The 15,079-nt window shown below is 56.3% G+C and overlaps 4 protein-coding genes across 4 annotated transcripts; 2 read left to right on the top strand and 2 right to left on the bottom strand.

Moving 5' to 3' along the window:
* Positions 1-818: 818 nt before the first annotated feature.
* On the bottom strand, positions 819-2,339 carry aac (ADP,ATP carrier protein; the record flags this gene model as incomplete). The annotated part of the gene is made up of 4 exons (XM_037317978.1): positions 819-1,628; positions 1,775-1,851; positions 1,975-1,996; positions 2,304-2,339. 4 exons carry the CDS (start codon positions 2,337-2,339, stop codon positions 819-821), a joined length of 945 nt encoding a protein of 314 aa, XP_037182711.1.
* Positions 2,340-7,042: 4,703 nt separating this feature from the next.
* bdc1 (Bromodomain-containing protein 1) lies at positions 7,043-8,791 on the top strand (the record flags this gene model as incomplete). The annotated part of the gene is made up of 1 exon (XM_037317977.1): positions 7,043-8,791. The coding sequence occupies one exon, from the start codon at positions 7,043-7,045 to the stop codon at positions 8,789-8,791; it is 1,749 nt and encodes a 582-aa protein (XP_037182710.1).
* An 830-nt stretch (positions 8,792-9,621) lies between these two features.
* On the top strand, positions 9,622-11,240 carry mfs2-1 (putative efflux pump mfs2; the record flags this gene model as incomplete). Its single annotated transcript, XM_037317976.1, has 3 exons — positions 9,622-10,240; positions 10,296-10,943; positions 10,996-11,240. The coding sequence occupies 3 exons, from the start codon at positions 9,622-9,624 to the stop codon at positions 11,238-11,240; spliced, it is 1,512 nt and encodes a 503-aa protein (XP_037183019.1).
* A 77-nt stretch (positions 11,241-11,317) lies between these two features.
* On the bottom strand, positions 11,318-12,352 carry oxd-1 (Phenylacetaldoxime dehydratase; the record flags this gene model as incomplete). The annotated part of the gene is made up of 1 exon (XM_037317975.1): positions 11,318-12,352. One exon carries the CDS (start codon positions 12,350-12,352, stop codon positions 11,318-11,320), a length of 1,035 nt encoding a protein of 344 aa, XP_037183020.1.
* Between the last annotated feature and the right edge of the window lie 2,727 nt (positions 12,353-15,079).

The raw sequence follows: 15,079 nt of genomic DNA, 5'->3' as shown, positions 1-15,079 counted from the left end.
GCTGAGAGAGAATGGCCTGCGGAGAAAAGAGAAGACTGTGTGCCAGCTCTTCGGGAAGGACCGACCCCAAAGTAGACAGAGGAATGGCAGGTGTCAGTCAAGGGTGCTGCAGCGTAAAGTAGGTCCGAGATCTGATCTGACTTGAGATCAGGCGATCTAGGCGGGGAGTAGCAGCATGTGGGGGAAGGCAAGGGAAGCTTGAGCCGAGACGCGACTTCGGGAGCGCAGGCGCGACGGCCGGGCGCCTGCCACTGGCCAATCACATGCGGGCGGCGTCAAAACTTCCAATATTTGAGCCACATGGCAACAAGGACAGGAAGCAAGCGAGGTCACCACGAAAAATCTAGTGCACAACAAAATCGCAGACACAGGGCAGAGCAAGTTTCAACCAAGGAAATCTTCCCATTCTACCACGAAGGGGTCTATCAAGCGTGTGTGTCATGCAATACCAAGGAAAATCCATCAGGATAGACCAGAAGACGGTCGAGTCCAGCGGAGACAGGGTTGCGTGAAGGCATGCAATCGAAAATTGCTTTAGTGTACAAATTACAGTGGATTAGGTAGCAAGCAAAGCTCTTCAGGTCATGGGTAAAGAGAACGCCTTGCCAGATGCCAGTCTAAACCACGTAGGACCAGCAGATCCAGACAACCTTCCAGGTCTGTATCATAATCCCTCCGCAACTTCCATCCCACCCCTTTTGTCAACCATTTCCTCATCTAATCCCAGCCACAGCCATGAATCCCCACAGCCCGGGTGTTCGCCAACTGCCAACCCGCCACCAGATGAAGTGTTTATACACGGAGAGGTGTCATGGCATTTAGCCAGAGCCACCCTTGAAGGCCTTGCCGAAGAGCAGGACCTGCAGCTGGTCGTAGATGGACAGGACACCAGCACCGGCGACACCACGGAGAATGTTGGCACCAGCACCCTTGAAGAGAGACTTGACACCCTCCTTGGCGACGATCTGCTTGCCGGCGTCGAAAGTGCCCTTGTACTTGACGGCCTCACCAGAGGTCATCATCATGCGACGACGGATGGTGTCAAGAGGGTAAGAGGCGATACCGGCTCCGGTGGTGACGAGCCATCCGAGAGCGAAAGAGGCGAGGAAGTTGTTCTGGAGGGTGCCGACGAGGAGGACGGGCTTGATGGAGTCGTACATGCCGAAGTACAGACCACGGTAGACGACGATACCGGCGACGGAGGGCATGAAGCCACGGTAGAGACCGGCAATACCGTCGGAGGCAAGGGTCTTGCGGTAGACGTCAATGAGACCGTTGAACTGGCGCTCACCACCCTTCTTGGCGTTCTTGTTGTCGTTGGCCAGACGGGTACGGGCGTAGTCCAGGGAGTAGACGAAGAGGAGGGAAGTGGCACCAGCGGCACCACCGGAGGCCAGGTTACCAGCCATCCACTTGGCGTAGCCGTCCTTCTCCTTCTTGTAGCCGAACATCTTCTTGAACTTGTCACGGAAGGCAAAGTTCAGTGCCTGGGTAGGGAAGTAACGGATGACGTTGGCAGTGTTACCACGCCACAGGGACATGACACCCTCGTCGGCAGCGGTACGCTTGAAGCAGTCGGCGATACCCTCGTACTTGCGGTCCAGACGGCCCTGCTTAAGCATCTCATCCTGTTAGGTTGTTAGCGGCTATCGCTGCTGATGGATTGTGGTTGAATGTGACAGGGGCCAGGGTCACGTGTCAAGCGAAATGACACTTTACCGGGGGTACCCGGGTGGACCTGGCTGGCCAACATCGCAGAAAAGTTCTCACTAACCTGGTTCTGGATGAGGAGCTTAATACGCTCGATGGGGGCAGCAGCAGTCTTGGAGACGGCGGCAGAGACACCTCCCACTGTTGCAATTGTTAGTTCGTCTTCAGGAATGATGCTGTGTATATCGCGCCTGCCCGACAAGCTCGCCGAAACCGGGGAGCTGATAGGAGCGAAACGTCGATCTCGAGATCAATTGAACGTACTGAGGAAGTCGGCCATGAAGGGCTAGAGGATGAAACGTTAGCATGCTATTGTCCTTTGATGTGATTGTATCCCATTGCTTGACGCCGAAAAGAATTGTCGTTGTTGGCATCCAGTCGATTCAACCACCGCCGATAAGCTTGTGATAGGCCATTGTCGCATCAAAACAGGTCGACGTTCGCAAGACCTTGCCCTTGCAGTTGAGGGCATTGTTGATATCGATGGCGGGAGATGGCAGGTCGCTGGTGGGTGCAGGCGGCATCGACGACAGCGAGGCAATTCTTTTCTTCGCGCAGCCGGGAGAAGGAGGGGAAGCGAGGGTGAAGCTTACCGGCATGCCCAGAACGCGGACTTCTTCCTTAGACATCTTGGCTGTGGTATCTTCTCAAAAGATCAACCTTGGAGAAAAGAATGAGCGGAGATGGACGGAGGAAGGAGAAAGTTGTGAGGGAAAAGTGCGAGTCGAGAGAATTTAAGTGCTCCGACTGTAGCAGGTTTGAGGGAGGGAAAAAAATTCCTGCAGGGTGGCCGAAGAAGGAACAGCTTTTGAGCGAATCTTCCCGGGCGCGCTAAAAAGGAGCAAGGGCCACCACAGACAGGCTCAGGGTGGGAGAGCGAAGGTGGGCGCCGTCTCCACACTCACAGTCCGCCGTGTCCTCTCGGGGCTCCAGAGTCTGGAAGGGGCCCCACCCGCCCCCCTTCCACCTCCCCCAAAATTCACACACTGGAGTGCTCACTCGCTGGGAAGGTGCAGGTCGACGAAGTTTTCTGGCCGGGCAACAGCACTCTGGCGGCCCAGTCCAGGTGCCTGCTTGCTGCCTGAGGCAGTGACGCTAGTCTGCCATGGAATTGAGATACCGGTTCACCCCGAGATTTGCACGGGGACTCCGCTGCAACGAGAGTGCACCATAGCCGTAGCCGCGAGCCTCCAGCTGTCTCCCCAGGCCTTCGAAGGACGCTGGGAAGCGCCTTCCAGCGAGTTGCCACAGTGTTTCCAATCGATGCCGTGTCTCTGGATGGCATCAGAGGGCCTGTTTTCGGCTAACGGGACGGTGCAAGAGACGCCCCAAGGTGCCAAACAAATACAGCAGCACGGATTGGACAGCCAGCCCTTGGGTAATGAGAATCCATTCCATGACCATTGTTCGGACAGCAAATGGGTTGCGTCGTCGCTGTTCCATCGTCATAGGCATTGTTGCTGTGGCACATCATATGGATGTAGGTATATCAAGAAAAACTTCCGTGATGTTTTTGTTCAAGCCGTGCCAAAATATTGACTGCCACGAATATCCGCAACTTGCCCCGGATATGCTGCAGAAACAGACAACGCAACGTGCAGAGCAGCAGATATCAAAAAACCCCTCTTCGATGGACTCCCGTCGCTTCCATCATCCCGAACTCTGCTCCCATGTCCCGATGCCAAGCAGCCTGGCTAGCAGACGGGGCAGCCTCCAGTGTCTGGGGTTCTGTAGGCTGTCAGCCCGCAAAAACGCACGGCGTCCAATCCTTTGAGCCGCCGCCGCTATTTCGCAATCCGCCATTGACCTGCATCCAGACAGCCGAGCTTAAAAAAAGAAAGAGAGAAAAACACAGGCTTCAGGGGTCGCTGTTCAGTATCCGTAGTACGTATTGCGTATGTAACACGGAGACACTGCCTGCGTATCCATATCCTTTCCCTTCCAGGTACTGCAGCCGAGTCAAGCCCCTCGGGTCTTTTCAGCGAAAATGGCAGGTCTCCCAGTGCGCATCTCGGTATATTGCGTGGACTGTGGACGGACAGCCCAACTCACATGCTGGTGAATCGGGCTCAATTGCGGATACCGATACAGTGGGTGATTGCCGGCCGACCTGGTGAGAATGCTGCTCCTGGGCAAACGTCGAATTTCAGGCAATGAAGACGGGTATCTGGCCATGCTGGCTTCGTTTGGGGTAGCAAATATGTACTCACAAAACAACTGTCTGGAAATAATGCGGCAGATCTATGGGGCAAATCCGTGTCGGCCAATATAAAATCTGCCATCTGTTGACAAGGAGGGATTGTGTTTTTTTCTTCGCCTCTCGGATGCGGCTATTGAACATGCATCCTGTGCCGCGCCTCAGTCGGAGCAGCATGCAGCGAGCACCCATTGACTTTTGCTGGCAGGACCTTTTGGAACGGGCACGGTTCCGTGGCCATCACTCCGTTGTTTACACATGTCCACCTCCGGACCACGACGTCACGGCTTCCTTACTCGTGCACGGCAGCATCCTGATACCGGCGTCGGCGAGAATGGTCCGGGCAGGCTCGCCAGCTGTATCACCTTGGACGAGGCCTTGTTTGACGCGACGTCGGGATGCCTTACATGTCCGTACTGATGCTCCGTCAATATTGAATCGGTGCCCGGGACGTGCTTCCTTGTCGTCCGGCCAAAGCCAATTTTTTACCGGGTGAGGCTGCGATGCCGAAAGGGTTCGGGACCCTCCAGCCAGTGAAGCGGGAGGCCGGGATACCGGGACGAGGAGGGTTTGATACGGCCCATTCCTTGGCATTGCCATTGGCCGGCTTCGCCAGCTGTTCTTTCGAGTGGACTCTGGACTGGAGACTGCAACTGCCACCTCAGCTTCTCCTTTTCAAACATGGGGACCCGTGAGAAGCCACTGATCGGTCTGACTAAGGTGCGGTAAGGCTTCTTTGATGGCAGGGGTGAGGCACTAAGCAGTCGGGTGAGGCACTGAGCGCGCTGGGCTTGCTGCTCACCTCTCTCCGTTTTCTGGCTAAGAGAAGCGCCGGCGGGCCGCAAACAGCGTGGCTTCCATTTCGCAGGGCAGCTTAGGTTACCCGCGGCGCAGCGGGCGGTGATGACTGGTGAGTGAGGTGAGGTGGTCCTTGCGTTTTCCGCGCAGGCACCTTGTCGGTGTCGTCGCTCATGCCTCCTGCTTCCTATTGGTGCATCGTTTATCGGATTTCGAGACCGTTTACGCCTAAGGCAGGAACAGCCGCTGTCTGCCATGCTGCTTGCCTTACCTAAGCCTGACCTCTGCTGAGCACAACTGGGAAAGCTCCCGGCAAGCCTACACGTGACCATCAGCTCCAGGACAGACCAGCTGAGCTGAGCTGAGGTACCTTCCCGTCCAGCCGTCACCTTGAGCCTCCTCCTGCTGCCCGTGTGTGAAGTTGCTGCTCTGCGTAAAAGGCTCGTCACGCCCGCCGGATGCTCCAGATTCTGTTCTGTTTCCCCATCTTCACATTCCAAACCTTGCCGACACCACCGACCAACAAGAAAATTTCATCGACCGCCTAGTGGCCCGCCTGCGACCAGCATCCAGCAGAAAAAAATTCCATCTCCGACATCTTGTATCACGTGATCATTCTCACCCAGCAGCCAAAAAAAACATCACCCAACGACACGCCCACGACGCGCGCATAGAGGTGTGGCTCCGATTGCCATCCCTACACCCCCCAAACGCGCCCAGATAGATGCCCTGATCCACCCAGAGCTCTCGTAGCGGTTGCCAGTACGTCCTGCCTCGCGACCTTCATTCAGCCTTGCGATCCCCATCAAACATGACACCTCTCTGACCTTTGACATGCAGAACCTGGCGCCCGTTCATCTTCTCCAGAGTCGCGACGGTCCCCTCGATCGCTGGCGAGGAGGACTTTGGGGGATGAGTCACTCAGTTGCCCACACTCCTCTCGAGACCTTGTTCCTTTTCCAGGAGCTCGCCCGCACCGGCATCACCACCGATGGCTTCGACCGAGCCGCGAAAGCTCTCGTCGAGAATGAGCTGATCAACACCGATGCCTCCTACGATGCAGCCCGCCTGACTCCAGACGCACTCCGACAGCTCTTTCTCAACGTCTGGACCGAGGAACTGGCGACCGCCAATGGGACAACGACCTCTCCGAATGCTAAGAGACGCAAGCTGAATCGCCCACCCGTTCCCACCCTTAAGGAGGCAAAGCAACAGGTCGCCGAGTATCCGGCACTCGTGGAGAGACTATACGCCAGATGGAGAGATTCGGCCGTGAAGAGCATCAGGGAGCAGGAGGAACGACTCATTGTGTTGGCTGGGGAGATAACGTCTTTGGATGCCGAGGAGAGAGCGGAGGAGGCGAAGGCGGCTGCACCACCACGCCCGCCAGCTCCTAACGGTACTCCAGGGCCCAAGACAACGCCGACGCCGGTCCCGGTTCCATCTACGCTCCCGAATCCTGTGCAGGCCGCGGCTGCCCAACCGCAGGTCAAGCCTCCGGCTCCAGCGCCTCATGTCGAAGCACCGAGACAAATCAGACCCGCCCCGGCACAGGCCACAGCTCCGACGCAAACCCCAGTGCCAGTTCCAACGCCGGTACCTCTGCCTCCTCAAGCTCAAATCAAGCAACCCCCGACTACGACGCCAGTACCACCACCGGTTCCGCAAACCGTACCTGCCAGGCGAGATGTGGCCGCCCCTGCAGGCGCCTTCCAACAGCCGCCGCCGCCTCCGCCTCCTGCACAAGCAGCAGCGGCTGCCGGGGCATCTCCTGCACCTGCGAATGCTCCAGCTTCTTCCAAGCCGCATCAACCTCCAAAGCCTCACAGTGGCGCTGGTCAGGTCTTGCAGCCCCCTGTTGGTGCTGGTCAACCACCAGTGAGGCCCGGGCAGTCGACATCGCCAGTGCCTCTGCCAGCGATTTCACCCAGACCAGACAGTGTTTCGAAGACGCGTACTCCTGGCCCGCCAACTCCTGCACAGCCAGCAACCCCGGGTACTTTCAAGTGGGAGAAGCCTTACCAGCCGACTGCTCAAACGCCTGGCCGTCCTATGCCTCCACAAGTGCCTGTAACCTCAGGACAACCTCCGTCCAGTCAGCATCATCCTTCACAATGGTATTCTCAACCTCAAGGTCAATATCATGGCCCTTCGCATCCTCCACACGTACCTATTCAGCCGAGCCCAGGCCAAAGGTATCCTCAGCAATCACAACCTATGCTAGTACCCCCCCAGGGTCAACCACAGCCACAACCACAACCTCAGGCTCGCCCACCGCCTCAAGGTCAAGCGCAGCCTCATGGGCAGACGCAGCCAAAGGGGCAGCTGGTTGCGCCGATGCATTCGACGCCCGTAAAGGGCCCACCAGAGGGGTCTGCGATCCAACCCCCGGGTCGGCCGATCTCCACGACGCCGATTGCCCCTCCGGCCCGACCTCAACCCGCACAACATCAACAGAGTCATCCACCAGCCGCTCACTCATCCCATCCTCCTCAACCTCCTCAGCCTCCACACCCACCGCAACCGCCAACGGGCTACCAACCACCTCCCCAGCGGCCCCTGGCTGCATCACCTACGCCGCCATCCGGTCCTCCAGCACCAACTGCAGGTGCTGCAACGAGATGGCCTCAGTCGCAACCACCACCTTATGCGCAGCAGCAGTTTAGTCCCACGCCTGCTCCCGCTCAGCCTCCCAAAGCGGCCGAAAATCAAAAGCGTGTCACTTCTCCCTTTGTTAAACAGCAACCACATACTGCCATTCCAGCTCATCTGGCTCCGCAGCTTGCAACGCCAACGCCGCAAAGATCCGCAAGCACGCCCATTCCGCCGCCGCAAACTCCTGTCACTGCGCCTCCCAGCTTCTTGATCACGGGCTCCGGAACCAAGTGGACGAATAAAGCTACACCTTCCACTCCTCGACCGTCTGGAAGGGAAATCCAAAGCCCCGCTTATGAGCCGTTGAGCCCGCCTCAGCAGCCGGCGCCACTGCCAACATCGACACCCTCTCAACCATCGAAGAAGTCTAGCCCGAAGCCGGTCACAAAGCCCGAGACGAAGACGCCTAGAGGTCGCGGCCGGCCTCCCCGCAGTGCAAATAAGGTTCGGGCTGGCAGCACACCATCCTCAGTCGTTGGCGTGCCGCGTAGGAGCCAGTCAGTCGCTTCGCAGACGGACGAGCTTTCCATGGACCACGTTGATTTGGCACCGAGAGTTAAGGACGAGAATGCCACTCCCAGGGTGACGCCCAGGGCTACGCCCAAGCCGCACGACGAGACCGGAGATACGACTGCAGACGAAAGTGTACCCAGTCGCAGAAATTTGATTACACCCAGCGGCGTGGCGTCCCGATTGGCCCATAAGCGCAAGCGACAGGACACGCCAACAGACCTACCAGCAGCGCCGCCAACCACCGTAAGTTGGACGCGTCAGTTTGGTCGTGTTAGTGCCGCCGCTCTCGATCAAATTTCAGCACACAGGTTTGCCAATCAGTTCGCGAACCCAATCCGTGAACGCGACGCCCCTGGTTACAAGGGTTTAATCTTGCAGCCTCAAGACATAAAATCCATTCGAGCAGCGATAACCCACGGTAACCGAGCGGCTACAGAATCCGCCAAGGCTCTTCCAGACGGAGACCCGGGCACGGGCACGGTCGTCCTGCCCATTGGCGATGACTTGGTCCCCCCCAAGAGCATCATCAACAGCGCACAACTTGAGCGGGAACTTTTCCATATGTTCTCAAACGCCGTCATGTACAATCTGAACCCCAGCCGTGGGCCGGGACCGTCCTTCGTGAGGATGGAAACCTCAGAAGGAGCAGACGCTCTGGGATATGAGGTTGATGAAGATGCCGTGGTTCGGTCGACAAGGTCGATGGCTGGAGAAGTCGAGAAGATCATAGGAGAGCTCCGTAATGCAGAGAAGGGTCGCTCAGGACAAGATCCGTCGACTTCTGGCAACACCAGACCGGCTAGCGTCGCCACCGGTGAAGATACGCCGATGGCCGAGGACAATGATGCGGACGAGCTGGCTGGAGAAGCGGATATTACTTCGACCACGCGCAGAAGACGCGTGGGTACTAGGAATTGACTACCGCCGCGAATGGTGCAGTCTATCGAGCTGGAGTAGCACATTGGAAACGGGCTATTGTTACCCTGCATCAGTTTAATTAGGATACAGCAGGCGCGCCGCGGCTTGCTTGCTTACGATAATGTTGACAACGCCCGTCAGGGGCCAATTACCCATAAACGTGCCTACGTGACCAAAGTGTTGAGGGTGACCGACTGTTGCGGTTGTGACGAGGCTTAGTATAGAATTGGCGGGTACGACGATGTTCAGTATGACACAGATCTTACGCGATGCAGATCGGGAAGCCAACTTCGGGAAGTGCACTTCGGAATGGCAGTTCGGGCAGACTTTCTCGGGAGGTATTGTTCGGGCAGACTATTCTGTATTTGAGGTGAGTGTTTACTGCATGGTTGCCTCCCATTGTTTGGCCAGGCAGACGTCACAAGAGCACCAATCAAAGAAGCATTCAGAACAGGCAGTCTAATGCAAGTCTAGATCGATAAAGCGAAGCTGCAGTCATATCGGCAACATCACCGGTGACCGCCGCGCGGAGGGCGCTCGGGTCCGAAGGAACGGCACAAAGGTCCTTCCCGATATCACCTTTATTTCCGAAGATCCTTCGCTAGAACCCGAGCGAAGATGTCCAAAAAAGCAGCAATACTCATCTAGAGACATGTAGTTGTCAATATGCTTTCTTCTTATCATTGACACGGGTGCTTTGGGTCCAGCAGAGGCACCGCAACTTCAACATCCGCTTCTTAGTGGACTCGTTTACCCAACCGATTATCAGTGCCGGGCTTGATTCCTCTCAAATTCAGAAGAAAGCAATCAAAACATCAGACATCGCTATCATGGACCCAGAGACATCTCATGGAAAAGATGACATCCTGCTGGCTCCCGGCCCAACAGACCTCGAACTCGCCGCCCTGCCGGGCCCGGCGCCGATCACCGGCCCCACCCACCCGAAAGACTCAGACCCCTTCTTGGTAACCTTCGCCGAGCCCCACGACCCCGAAAACCCGCTCGACTGGCCCGCCGGCCGCAAGTGGATGGTCACCGACGTCCTCTCGGCCACGGGCTTCAACCGCATCATGGTCTCGACCATCATGGCGCCCGCGCTGACCAACATCGCCGTCGAGCTCGACATGTCCTCGACCGGGTCCGCCATGGCGCTGTCCATCTATCTCCTCGCCACGGCTTTCGGCCCGCTCATCACCGGGCCCATGTCCGAGATCTACGGACGGCAGGTCGTGCTGCACGCGTCGAGCGTCTGGTTCCTCATATGGAACGTGCTGTGCGGGTTCGCCAACACGAAGGGCACGCTGATTGCTGCGCGGTTCCTGGCGGGCTTTGGCGCGAGTGCGATCTATGCGCTTGGAGGGGGTGTGCTGGGGGATATTTGGCGGCCGGAGCAGAGAGGGCGGTCTTTGGGGATGTACATGCTGATCCCGCTGCTCGGTGCCGCTGTTGGTAAGTCTGCTTCGTCTTTGATGTGAGGAGAAGGGGGCAAGCTGACGTACGCCAGGACCTATTATTGGCGGCTTCATAGCAGCGCGGACGACGTGGCGGTGGATGTTCTGGTCGACGTCCATCTTCCAAGCCGCCATGATCTTTGTCTCCTTCTTCAGCTTCCCCGAGTCCTACGCCCCGCTGATCCTCCGCCGGCGAGCTGCGCGCTTGCGCAGAGAGACTGGTGAGCCGCGGTACCACACAGCCAGCGAGCGAGTCGACGCGGGCAGATCCGCCTCGAGCGTCCTCGCGCGTGCCCTGTCGAGGCCCCTCCGTCTTCTGCTCTTCCACCCCATCATCCAGGTCTCCGCTGTCCTGTCGGGCTTCAACTACGGCATCCTGTACGTGGTGCTCTCCACGTTCTCCAACTTGTGGAAGGAGCGGTACGGACAGTCCGTGGAGATCAGCGGGCTGCATTACATTGCCTGCTCATTGGGCGAGCTGATCGGTGCGCAGGTTGGCGCACCGGTGATGGATTACCTCTACCGACGACGCGAGCAGCCGCGCCCGGAGTCCCGCGTTACGCTGATGTACTTTGGCATCGTGCCGTGCTGGGTCGGGGCGTTGATGTATGGGTGGACGGCTCAGTATGGGCTGCACTGGATGGTTGTCGATGTCGGGGTGGTCATCATGATGTTTGGGTTGCAGCTGGGCGACATGCCTTGTAAGTCTCTGATGCCACTTTCTCCCAAGACGGAGGCTAATTCTCGTATAAGTGACGGCGTATGTCATCGATACGTATGGCGAGCACACCACCAGCGCTATGGCGGCGACTCAGTTCGTCGAGAGCTTGACGGCGTTCTTGTTCCCGCTCTTTGCGCCCAGCATGTATCGCGCGTTGGGGTATGGCTGGGCGAACAGCCTGATGGCGCTGGTGGGCACGATGCTGTCCGTCACGCTGCCTGTGTTTCTATGGAAGTACGGCGCCAGGCTTAGAGCCAGAGCCTTATCGACTTACTAGGACACCTGTTATTGACGAAGGGAAGCACGATTGGGCATTGGCATTTTAAGGGGTTGTTACGTGCATTATTCCAAACATCAGCAAGCCACCGTAGTGCTCTGGACAGCCGCGCTGCCATCGTATGCCATGAAACCAGTGCCCTCACGGCAACCAATATACTCCGCTTGAACGTCGCCGTCCTTCAAGATTGACGTCTCCTCCCACAAAGTAATCTTCCCAACCCCATTTCCCATCGGTCCAACCGGACAGTACGCCTCCATCCACTTCTTCCTCAACTTGACATGACCCCTGTGCACACGCCCGGCCCGCTCGAACTTGCTCATGTCCATCCAGTAAAACAGCTCAATCTTGCGGTTGTGGTTCAGATTGACGGGCCCTTCGTGGTCGCGGAACCGGCCGTGCTCCGGGACATAGCCCATCCTGACGTCGAGCAGCCCGTTCGCGGCCGCGTTGTCACCGAGATGGTGCATCCACCCCGTCACCAGCTCGTCGAACTCCTCAAACCAGTACGTCTTCTCCGCGGGCGTCATCGCGGAGTGGTCCTGCCCCTCGACGAGGAAGCAGATGTTGTCCGGCACCTTGGTGATGCTCGTGCGGCCCCGGCGGATTTCGTTCGACTCTGGCACTCGCTCGGGCATCTCGGCCAGGGGCGAGGAGAACTTCTCATCCGCGGTGGCCTGGGCGAGGCGGTCGCGGAGACAGCCCCAGTAGCCGATCTTTTCGGAGAACATCTCCTTCTCCCCGAGACCGTTGACGCCGTTCTTCAGGTCGGCGGTGCAGGCGTTCTGGGTGCGGCCGACGTCCACGGTCAGTGTCTCGCGCCACACGCCTGCGTCGTCGGGTAGGTTGTTCCAGAAGTCCTGCACGGGGCGGCTGGACCACCACTCGGAGTACGTCTCCGGGTGCCAGTATGATAGCCAGATCTGGGTGCCGAACGGCTTGTTCTTGGTGGGATAGACGATACGGTCGAGGTGTGCTTTGCTGTCGATCAGGGAATCGAAGGATTGGATGAGGTCCAGCGGGCGGCCGGCAGGTTCATCGCCTGAGTACTGGACGCCGAAGATGCCATAGATAAACTTGGCGCCTGGTTTGTGGGAAGCGCGAGAAAACATGGTGAGGGATGAGTTTTCAGAATATGTTGCGAAGTCTGATATGAAGCCAACTGCAGGCGCAAGACCTAGAGGTTTTACTTGGGATCTCCCACCGGATAATAGCCCCTCTAGTAGTCGGTCATCCTATTACTTATATTTGGTCTGATACCCGACATCTCAGCCAGCCACGCGGAGCTCGTTGCATGAGACGAGGGGTAGACCGCCATTGTAGTTACATTGGTGATCTGCAGTTGTATCTCATGTTCTGTTAGTCTATTGGGCGAAGAGCTGCAGCTTGGGATGCGTCAAGCTGATGGTCACACTCGGATTCCATCATAGCTTATCTTGGCGCTTCCAGAAGGATAAGGGTAGCCGTCAGCGAGAACGAGATATCACCCAGCTGACCTTGATATGGTGCGCGAATGCCATCTTTCTTCAATGGGGGTCTTCCCATAGGCCAGCGCTCATTGTGTCTATTGAAGTCCTAGCAAACGGGATAATTCCGGCGCACTTTCCTATCATTATGATGGTTTGATTTCCGCATATGCATCAAATTCCGATTCCGCTCAGCCAATGATCAGCCGTACCGAACGGTCCTGGTTCCCCGCGGTGATCGCGGGAGGTCATTAACCTATCTGTAATCAAGAATCTAGCGCTTCCGGTTGGATCACACGATCTTCAGCGGGATTGTCAAAAGATTTTGAGTTTTACCCCAGACTTTACCTGCAGCCTTATCAGCCAGGGTCCCCGTACAATCGATACGGCTGAGAGACCTCCGCACGAGGATGAGTCGAAGTTGACGGCGATAACGACTCGACAGCACTGACGCCGGCTCCGGCCCGGCCCCACTCGGGGCCACGTCTGCAAGTCCGTGGGTAGTTCATGATCGCCTCTTCCCTGGGAAAAGTTCACTTATTCAAGATTATTTCTTAGCACTATAGTCGATTAAACACCATCCATACCGTATCACGGCAGCAATATTCCTGGTGTTTTCTGCTTTCGTCTTGATCTTGGTTATCTCTGGCACTCTGCGTGGCTTCATATAATAAGTAAGTCTTTTATGTACAACTCAGCGCATGGATAACTAATCACGCAATTCCAATCTTCTAGCATTATTGTATGATGCAGATGACTTGGGAGCAAAATGAGATTGTCTTTTTGAATAAGACGAGGATAGAAACTAACTCAAAGCACTGATAGTTTCTCGAACTCCACTTCCCGTACTTCTAGGGCCTCTCCATACATGATGCCATGTACATAAGCGTCGCCGACGAATGTCACAGTGTTTTTACCTTTCTCTGGCACCTGACGAAAAAGGTACGGTACTCTGCCCCCTTCAAGGATACACACCCTGTCTCCTGCCCTGGCTGTTCTCGGTCCTAGTCCGACATAGCCTCTGTCTGTCATGAATACACACCTCTCCCCACACATAACTTCCCATAACATGCGAAAACTTTGCCTGAAGCTGTCCATGCTGTTTTTGAAGTACGCATCAACTATATGCATGATCTGCTCTCCCCGGAAACCCCGTTGGACATCCGCCCACGTATGATGTCTGCGGCTGCCTGAAGAGATAGCCCTCGCGAACTCTGAGAACCCATCTTTGAGCATGAGGCCCTTCTTGAGCTTCTCTAAACTCTCTGAAAGGTTTGCAGGCAAAACATCCGCTTCGCCCAATCCTTCCTTGGCCAGAGTGATGCACGTCTGCTGGAATAGCCAATCCTGGAATTCAGATATCAACGCCTCTCGATCTAGGCATTCCTCAGGGATGTTTTCCTCGCCTCTTATCAATACGTTCATCAGCACTTGCGAGAGTGCCATATGATATGCCGAATGGCCGTCATCCTTGCCGAGTAATATCTGCAGTATCTCCCCCAGGTGGCAATCTCCAGGCGATGTCCAGAAAGCGGGACAGCATGCGTTCACGGTATCGAACGTCATCTCATTGAATATGATAATTCTGGGATGATGCTTCAATATGACATACCAGAACTTTCGTTTGAAGTTTCCCGATGCCTTGAAGTGGGCCGTCCTTCTAAATACGGGCATCCACGGCACCTCTTGGGTGTAGTCAGGAACCCAAGTCGGCAAGCTTTCAATTTGGCTCATTGCTTGGTCACCTACCCAACCTAGCGGTTCGAGATCCTCCTCGTATGCAAGAAAAGAAGCGACAGCAGCCCTGATAAATATGGTAGAGGTTTCAAGGGAGTAGTCTACTGGAAGAGGAGTATTGTCTGGATTGGTCATTCCTATGAGTCCGTTAATATACTTGGATGGGCTAGTCGCCTCTTGGCCAGATATAGACAGCACTTACTACTAAGACCAAAAAGGCCATAGACCTTGTCCTTCGGATCAGTGGCCACTCGGCTGCGTGCCTTTTTCATCATCATGCTGACCTGGTTGCAGGGTGCCCCAGTTGAACGTTGAATATGCTTGTCCATCATATCAAGTGAGAAATTTTCGACCCATGGTACGCACTCTGTCGCATACAAGTCAGACAAGTCAGGCCTGGACAAGCCATATACGCCAATCAGCCCGAGTATGAGGAAGCTCCCACCAAACATACAGTCGAAATCAATCCAGATGCCTCCCCATAGGAACTTGAGATCGGCGGCCAGCAACATTTCTTGGAGCGTCCAGACCCGGCTAAACCAGCGAATGCCGACCAAGAAATCCACGACGTTAATGGCTTCTTCGCGAGTGGAATGACGTTCCAATATTCTGGTAATCATTCGGGCCCAGAACCGT

The sequence above is a fragment of the Colletotrichum aenigma genome, assembly GCF_013390185.1.
Source record: "Colletotrichum aenigma strain Cg56 chromosome Unknown KSG_Cg56_contig02, whole genome shotgun sequence".
NCBI lineage: Eukaryota > Fungi > Ascomycota > Sordariomycetes > Glomerellales > Glomerellaceae > Colletotrichum > Colletotrichum aenigma.
The sequence above is the reverse complement of the archived record's forward strand: the minus strand, read 5'-3'. Positions and strand labels throughout refer to the sequence as shown.